The sequence below is a fragment of the Argentina silus genome (genome assembly GCF_951799395.1).
Source record: "Argentina silus genome assembly, chromosome: 2".
Classification (NCBI taxonomy): Eukaryota; Metazoa; Chordata; class Actinopteri; order Argentiniformes; family Argentinidae; genus Argentina; species Argentina silus.
Window position 1 is genome coordinate 4,674,592 of NC_139656.1, and position 8,583 is coordinate 4,683,174.

General features: G+C 45.8%; 2 protein-coding genes across 2 annotated transcripts in view; both read right to left on the reverse strand.

Moving 5' to 3' along the window:
- Window positions 1–658: 658 nt before the first annotated feature.
- Window positions 659–6,060, reverse strand: ddx52 (DEAD (Asp-Glu-Ala-Asp) box polypeptide 52). The gene is made up of 15 exons (XM_083685807.1): window positions 5,968–6,060; window positions 5,249–5,474; window positions 4,884–5,026; window positions 4,515–4,700; window positions 4,115–4,258; window positions 3,864–3,975; window positions 3,551–3,623; window positions 3,242–3,445; window positions 3,031–3,121; window positions 2,720–2,842; window positions 2,446–2,596; window positions 1,997–2,072; window positions 1,724–1,795; window positions 1,149–1,439; window positions 659–957 (listed from the first exon to the last, which is right to left on the reverse strand). The coding sequence occupies exons 1-15, from the start codon at window positions 6,052–6,054 to the stop codon at window positions 912–914; spliced, it is 2,025 nt and encodes a 674-aa protein (XP_083541933.1). The 5' UTR covers window positions 6,055–6,060; the 3' UTR covers window positions 659–911.
- A 1,492-nt stretch (window positions 6,061–7,552) lies between these two features.
- Window positions 7,553–8,583, reverse strand: part of LOC310822190 (hepatocyte nuclear factor 1-beta-A-like) — a gene marked incomplete at both ends in the record, with an annotated part of 3,767 nt that continues 2,736 nt past the window's right edge. Inside the window, 3 exons of the mRNA XM_083694541.1 lie at window positions 7,553–7,576; window positions 7,910–8,010; window positions 8,296–8,391. Of these exons, the coding sequence (XP_083550667.1) occupies window positions 7,553–7,576; window positions 7,910–8,010; window positions 8,296–8,391 (221 nt within the window). The remainder of the gene's footprint in view (window positions 7,577–7,909; window positions 8,011–8,295; window positions 8,392–8,583) is intronic.

Sequence of the window (8,583 nt, forward strand, 5' to 3'; positions counted from 1 at the left end):
TATCTGTGCACTGCATTTTCATGGTCAATGTAGTGAAATCCTGACTCCATGGCTTGAACACATGTCAGTGACAACACAGCTGCTATTGTTTTTAAAATCCTCAATAGAAAGTCCTATGAATTCTCTTTGAATAACCACCACATAACACAGCCATCAACAGAACATGCAATCAATAGATCTCTCAAATCTTATAATGATTTATATCCCACCACAGTCTACACATTGCTGCAAATAAGGCTTTTTCTGATTCAGGTACGTGTAAAGAAAACATTACTATGACTGGTCATGAAAGTGCATCACACAATCACGGCACTTTTGTTGCAGTCGGTGAGGAGTGACACACAGTTCCTCCCTCTAAAAACTGCGTGAGCCTCGAGCTTTCAAATCTCAAGCAGTGGAATGTTTTTAAGCAAGTCTAACATTTTATCCCCATCATGTAATATTGAAAGGCGCGAGCAACTGCTCCAAACCGATGTTCTCGAACACGCTCAATGGCTTGCTCTGCGCAATGCCGCGTTCTTGCGCTTATCATGTGAATGCGAACGAAAAAGGAGAGGGGGTTGTTGTTCTTCCGCTCACGAGACTTGGAAGTCTGTCTAATGAATAAAAGTAGATTTCAGTATGTTATGGCAGCTCCTATAGGAATTACACTGACAGCATCCATTGATTTTGTTTTATTCTTCTCAACGTCATACACAAATACTCACAATATATGTCACAATGGCAGGAGAGCTCTCCCAAATACAAATCAAAAGATAGTAAATTAACAATTCATTCAACCAGCTTATGAAAAGTTGCTGTGATAAAATGTCCAGGAACTACATATAATATATGGATGACAGTTGTAACACAGTGAGCTGTATCCTCATACAAGCACCGGTCTGTCTCGCCTCAGCTGTCCGTCCGTCCCATCAGGCAGCCTGTCCACTCTCCGTTTTATCTTTATTGGCCTTTTTCCTGAGAGAAGAGGGAGAAAAGCAAATAGTGTTATTTCGTTTGCCAGCAGGCCACTCTAATCCTCCACACAGTTAATTCTAGAGAGTTGCCATGCCCATCTGCCCTCATTCACATATTGCCTCCACCACTCTAGTCCTGTCAACCTCATGTGACAGGGAGAGAATGAGGACAGAGGGACCCTGATCCCTTACCTCTTCCCCTGGCCCTTTAGCTTGCCTTTCGCCCCTCCTTTCTTCGGTTTGTCCGCTCCTACTCTGTTCAGTCTTTTCTCTCCTTTTTTCTTCTGTCCTTTTCCTCCCACCTTCTGTCCCCCTCCTGATTTCTTCGGTTTATCAGCTCCTACTTTCTTCAGTCTTTTCTCTCCTTTCTTCTGTCCTTCTCCTTTCTTCTGTCCTTCCCCTCCTTTCGTCTGTACAAAGTGAGGGGTGGTGCGGATGGTGCTTCTCCTGGGCGGTTTCTTCTGGAGCTGCCGCTTCACCTTGCTGCAGAGAAAGACGTTATTATTGTTTAATAAGACATTTATTACAGCATTATAAAGCATTTATTACACAGGCAATACTGCCTAACATGTTAACACAATATAGATGAAAGAAGCACCAGAACACTTAAGGAACTGAGTGAGAACTGTCTCGATGAAAAAGAAGCAGCTCAGTGTGTAACAATGAATTATGTATGACTACTCTTAGAATGGCTACACTCGCGAAAAGTACAATGGCATCTATGATGACTAAAGAGAGTCAGGATGTCAATGGAGGTGAAAACTCACCTGTGTATTTTCTTGAAGCCCACCATGTAGTCAGGTACAGGACAGCCTGCCTGCTTTATAACGTTAGCAATGCTGCAGAGAGAAAGGGAAAGGGAGGGAGAGAGGGGGAGAAAGAGAGATGGACAGACAGAGGTAGATAGAAGGAAGGGAGAGACAAAAATGGGGAGAGGAGGAGAAACACAGACAGACAGAGGGGTTAATAAGACCATGGATAATTAAGCCCCTGACTGACTGCTATTTCCATGGTGACATGAAGCCCCTCCCGTGATATACCTGCGCAGCAGCGGTTTGTCATCCTCGGTAAAGAAGGTGACTGCCCTCCCCTTGTGTCCCGCCCGGCCCGTACGCCCTGAGAGCAGGAACGAGGGAGAGAGAGAGAGAGAGAGAGAGAGAGAGAGAGAGATGAAAATGGGAAAGAGATAGAGATGAAGGGCGGGAGAGAGAGATGAAGATTACACAGAATGAATATGAACAGAACTAATCAGAAGGAGGTTGATTATCAATTGATTAAACTATAGAACAAAGAGTTTTTCCTAGTAGTGAACGGGCTACCTGAAGCAGAGCATCACATACTGTGTATGATAACCTATTACTTTTGACTAGATCAGAAGCAGCGCACTATGTAGAGTGTGTCGGGTGTTTCGGGCTCTCATCAAAAGTAGTCAGGGGAATATGACGTCCTGAGAGATTTGTCCAGAGACAGACGGAGCAGAGGGACTAACCGACGCGGTGGACGTACTCCACGGCACTGGTAGGGAAGTCGTAGTTCAACACCAGGTTGACTCCTTTGAAGTCAATACCTCTGGCCAGCAGAGCTGTGCAGATCAACACCCAGATCTTACCAGAGCGAAAACTACTCATTACGTTATCCCTCTAAAAAAAAGAGAGACAGAAAGAGAGGACTACTACAATTTAATGCTGTTTACACTGAAATAGTGCATTGTTTAACAGTGATGCAGTACAGAAGTGTGTGTGTGTGTGTGTGTGTGTGTGTACCTGTTGCTGTGTGCGGTCTGCGTGGATGACGTCTACATTAATGCCTTCATACACAAGCTCATGAAAGAGCTCCCGAGCTCGCTCTATAGACTGTACAAACACCAACATGGGAGGCAGAAACCCCTGAGAGAGAGAGAGAGAGAGAGAGAGAGAGAGAGAGAGAGAGAGAGAGAGAGAGAGAAAGGGTAGATCGAGAGAGGTAGTGTTAGATTCAACACATACAGGGAGAAAATAGAATATTGATATGAAAGAGTCATTTCAAAATCAATTACATTTTTATAGTCAGACTATGCCTGTGTGTGAATACCTACCTTCTTAATGATGTCCCTCATGGCCAGTAGTTTTCCGTTCTCTGTTCCCACGAACAGCAGCTCCTGCTCCACCGTGTCCACGGCTGCGTTCCTGAGGAGAGGTATTGAGGTGATTTAGTGGTGGGAAGGTGCCATGGGAGAGTTGGTTTGAAGGTTGGATGGGGTAGTGGTGTGGATGTTGGGAGAAGGGGGCTTATGGGTTGTGTAGTACCTGTGTCCAATGTTGACTGAGACCAGGTTGTCAAGGTTGAGGCGGCACCACTGCTCAACATCCGGGGCACAGGTGGCGCTGTAGAGTGCCCGGCGAACCTTGGGACCGGAACACGCCAGAAACACGGTGGCTAGCTGCTCCCTGAACCCGTTCTTCCCGCCCTCAAACAGCTTATCAGACTCATCCACCACCAGCCACTCCACACTGACACACAGAGAGACACGTTAACACACACCACTTGAACCATTCACAAAGAACGATTCATTCGCCACCTACAACGCACGCACGCACGCACACCTATGACCTCACCTGCTGAGGTCGAGTGCTGGAGGATCTTGCTTCAGGAGGAAAACAAGTCTGTTAGGAGTACTGACCAGAATATCTAGAGAGAGAGACAGAGAGATTGTTGGTGTCAATATGAGCATCACAACTATCACCAGTCATCAACAAATGTCCACATTTTTAAGATGCTGCCTCTAGGGACATCTAGACGATCTCAGTTGGACCCACATGACTAAATAAATGATAACTGAAGAGACGGGGCAGAACTAGACAGAGGCAAAACTCAATTACACCTCATCATTTAGAACTCAGGCTGTTCTGGTCACATGTGCTGGCGTACCGTATTTCTTGTTGGACTGAGGCCCGTATTTTTTGGCAGCGATGGCTGCCTTGTCGAGGATGTGAACTCTGAACCCGACCCCCTCAGACAGACGAACCAGCTCCCTGTGGGTCTGAACACAACAACACAACACCGTTGATCACGGTAGATCATCTTAGATGTATGATGCCAAGGAGAGTGTGTGTGTGTGTGTGTGTGTGTGTGTGTGTGTGTGTGTGTGTGTGTGTGGGTGGGTGTGTGGGTGGGTGTACCTGGCTGGCCAACTCTCTGGTGGGGGAGATGACAAGGGCTCTGAAGCCAAGGTTGGCTGGCTGCTGGAGGTGGGCGAGGAGAGGGAGGCTGAAGGCCAGAGTCTTCCCTGAGCCTGTCGGAGCACATGCCAGAATCTCACGGCCCTGACAGGCAGAGAGAGACACACACACAGAAACAAAGTCAAAAACACCCACTACTAAAAGCCAGAAATTCTGTCAACCATCACAGCCATAAATCAAGTAAATGGATAATAGTGTTGTTCTTTATTTTTTATGAGGATCCCCATTAGCTGCCGGCTAAGCAGCCACTTAGTCTTCCTGGGGTCCATAAAAAAGACATTACTTTGTTGTTACTTTGATTAGCAGCCTGGTTGATGTGTGTGTGTGTGTATGTACTCACATGCATCATCAGTGGTATAGCCTGCATCTGAATGGGTGTGGGGGAGGTGAGTCCTGCTTCTTGGAGGTTCTGAAGGACCCGCGGGTTCAGGCTGTATTCAGACTGCAGCTCCTCAAACGTGCACACCGGGTCGGGCACGTCACTGCCATGCACGTTTATACGGTGCTGCGCTCGGATACGGTTCACCTGTGACAGAGAGAGGACAGGTTAGCTACCAGTGAGAATGTGTACCCTGACAAGAAAAAACTTTTTTCCAGACATTTAGCAGGCACTCTTATCCCAAGTGGATTGTGTGTGAGTGTGAGTGTGAGTGTGTGTGTGTGTGTGTGTGTGTGTGTGTGTGTGTGTGTGTGTGTGTGTTGTGGCTACCTTCTCCTGATGCATGTGTTTCAGTCTCTTCAGGGAGGTCTTCTCCTTCCCGTCCTTCTGCAGGTTTTTGGTCTTTCTGTCCAGAGAGGAGGTCCAGCGTATGCCTTCTCCCTCTGTCTCCCCCTGTTGCGCATCACCTGTCCCTACACCACAGAGTACAGGAAGACCAATAGGGACAGTTAGGACACATACTTTCCAAACTCTTTCTCTGTTCCTCCTTTATTTTAGGTAATCACTGATCTGTGTTGGACTGGATGTGTTGTTAGTGACCAAGGAAAGGAGGCCATAGGAGCCTCTAGAACTCCCTTTACCAGACAGCTTCTATAATGGCAGCACTGACTGTCTATAGATCCCTGCACACACACCTGCATCTTCCTGGCTGCCTTTCTTCTTCTTCTTTTTCTTCATAGTTTTCCCCTCATCCTGTCGTTTCCGTTTCCCCACAGTAGTCTCCTCTCCCTCTTCATCCTCTCTGTCGCTCTCCTCCTCTTCTTCTGTCTTGCTCTGCTTGTCATTAGTTACCCCATTTCCGAAAAAGTCGATCCCAGAAAGGTGATCAGACGATTCATCCTTCCGCTGGGATCTCACCACCTAAATCATAGTGAGTTGGAGCGGATTGGAGAGAGAGAGAGAGAGAGAGAGAGAGAGAGAGAGAGAGAGAGAGAGAGAGAGAGAGAGAGAGGGGTAGACAGAAAGAGAAACAGAGAGAGAAACAGGCAGTTTGTTTCTGACAGAGACTGAGAGACCCACTCTATTTAACCCAATATTGTGCAAATTCTCTTAGCTCCTAACTAGCACTTTGCACCACAGCTACCTAACATAATCCAAACTGCCCCATGTATTACAATGAATACAATGACAAAACATTTTTAGCTAGAGTTTGTTCACTCCAAACCGGACAAGTAGCTGGCTAGCTACTGGTATGTTACCAGCATTATTATATATAGTACACAACGTTAGCTGTGTGGCTAACAACAGTTGGCTACAGTCAGCTAACCCTAACCCTAACCCATTCTAACTATTAAGCTAACCACTAAATTTCGAGGACAACGAATAGAGAAAAAGCTGGCAACATAATTATTACCTTGAACCGCTCGGCATCTTTTCCAAACCTTTTAAAATCGAATTTAGCCCCAGCCCCGAGCTTCCGAAACAAGTCAAAGGCGTCCATTGAAGAAGCATGGGTACAGTAAAGGCGTAATTAATCGAGACCGAGCAATTAAAACCAAATCGTTTCGACTATTGATTACACAGCCTGTTTGTACACACATCCACAGGGTGTCGCTCTACAGACAAGACCAGAGAATATTTACCTTTGAAAGAAGAGGCTTTGGTTACTATCAAATTATGTGAATGTACTGTTTTGGTATTCATCAACCATGGTGCAGCACAGCCTCATTCTGTTGTGTATTGTACTAGTTACCTACCTTGCTAAATACAGATTTGATACATTTGGATAAATTGAACACAGATGTATATTATGTTTACCCTCTCTCTCGTCAAATGGGAGAGAAAAAGATCAGATCACATGTTTTCGGCTTCTGTCTGTCACTGTGTGTGTGTGTGTGTGTGTGTGTGTGTGTGTGTGTGTGTGTGTGTGTGTGTGTGTGTGTGTGTGTGTGTGTGTGCGTGCGTGCGTGCGTGCGTGCATTCATGTATGCGTGTGTTGCCTGAGATAGGTGCTGTATGGAAGTGTGGAAGTCGTGTCAAAGGCACTTTTTCGAGGAAACTATACACAAAATTAATCATGACCACATATTTAGGAAAGAAGTAATTATTGAATACAGTCTGTGGCAATTTGTCATGCATATGAACTCAGATAGCGCACTTTCATTGTTACAGAGCAGACGTCATCATGCCCCAGGTATAAATTCAGATTATTTCCAATGATGCACAACATCAATAATTAACAATAATTAATAATAATATATGTATATCTTTCTTAGAAAAAATAATATACTTCCATTGACGTAGTGATGCTGAATGTAAAACATGGCCCACTCTCCTTATGTATAGTGAATGTGTTTTCCCTGAGGCAGGTGTAGGAGTGTGTGTAGGCAGCTGGGTCAGTGTGAGGTGTGAGTTGAGTGCCTTTTCCTGCCAGTGTGGGTGTTATGACACAGACACACAGTACATAGTGCCCTGCTCCTTGTGGGGAGAGTGGGAGTAGAGTCGGCACATATACTTAACCTCTTGATTTATGACCACACATAATAGCTTTCTTTCTAATGTTCCGTACCTTCTTTGGACTGTGGTCTCACTTTCTCCACAGACAAGTGTTTCCACATGTTAAAGATAGCTGCATCTTACTAGAGTCGTTACCAGCGGTAGTGAATGATGATGCAGTTTCTGTAATTCATTAGTGGATGTTTGTTATTGTTGTTACGTTTCGATGTTGAAACCCTGCATGTGTTATTACACAGAAGAGAAAAATCCATGCAGATTGAAGTTATCACCATGACAAAGGAAAACCACTAAAACACAGAACACAACAGCCAAGTCAATTTGACAAATGGCTTTTATTATTAAAAAATCAACTCATTTACAACATTAACAGAATTTCACCGATCTCTCTGAATTTAAATAACATCTGTGCGACAATCATAAACCAAGCTCTTCATTAGTTTCAATACCCATTCAACTGCCACCAGAGGCTAAAGGAGGCCTACTCATTCGTGTTTGAAGAAGCTCAGCTGGGAAGAAATTCAGCGTAGACAGAGAGTGTCCCTGACACTGTCTTAATTGCTGATCCTTGGTAAAAAAAAAAAAACAGACACAGCAGCCCCTGAGGACAGGGGTGGGGGACCCCTGGAGTTCAGCCTGATGCCCACTCTGGTCAGAGGGCTCCAATATGGCTATCCATATCAGGACAGTGACGTGCTGGGGCTCCTGCTGAGGGGGGTCAGACCTCCCACTCACCACGCCTCAAGCGGGTACTGAGAAACAGGGAGGCAGAAATAAACACACATGTTCCTTTGTTTTCATGTTAGGATGATGTTGTAAAACAATAGAGGCAGGGGTTTTACCTGCTTGCTGGAGCCCACATGAGTGATGCTGCTGGATTCTGTTACCATGGAGACGTGCCCTAAGGGGGACAACTGACTGAGTTCTTGCTTAGGAGAAGACACTGAGAAAGAAAGAGAGAAAAAGGGGGGGGGGGGGGGGGGTAAAGTACAATAAAGTAGAAAGGTTGTGTGTGTGTGTGTCTGTGTCTCCGTCTCCACTCAGAATAGCCTCCACCTCCTCTGTGCTGTGACACAGATCTAACAATCCAACCACATAGTCCTTACTTCCTATAACTTCCTGTTGTCATTCTACAGACAGAGACAGTGTGAGTGTGTGTGTGTGTGTGTGTGTGTGTGTGTGTGTGTGTGTGTATGTGTGTGTACGTGTTAATTGACTTGTTACTCACTGTGTACGAGAGGGAGTTGCAGGGGCTGTAAGTTGGTCAGACCGGCAGAGCCACCATTAATGACTGGAACTGCCTGAGACTGCACACAACTCAGACCTGAGGGGGAGAGAGATGGGGGAGGGGGGGGGACAGGATGTAGTAAGTGGGCGCAGGTGAGCAAGATAGGGGGAGGGTGGTTGGTTAAAGAGTGATTAAAGGTGAGGTCTCACTCTGTGCAGCGAGAGACATGATGAGGCTCTGTGCGTGATGATGCTGCTGAAGAGGATGATGATGATGGGGATGATGAGG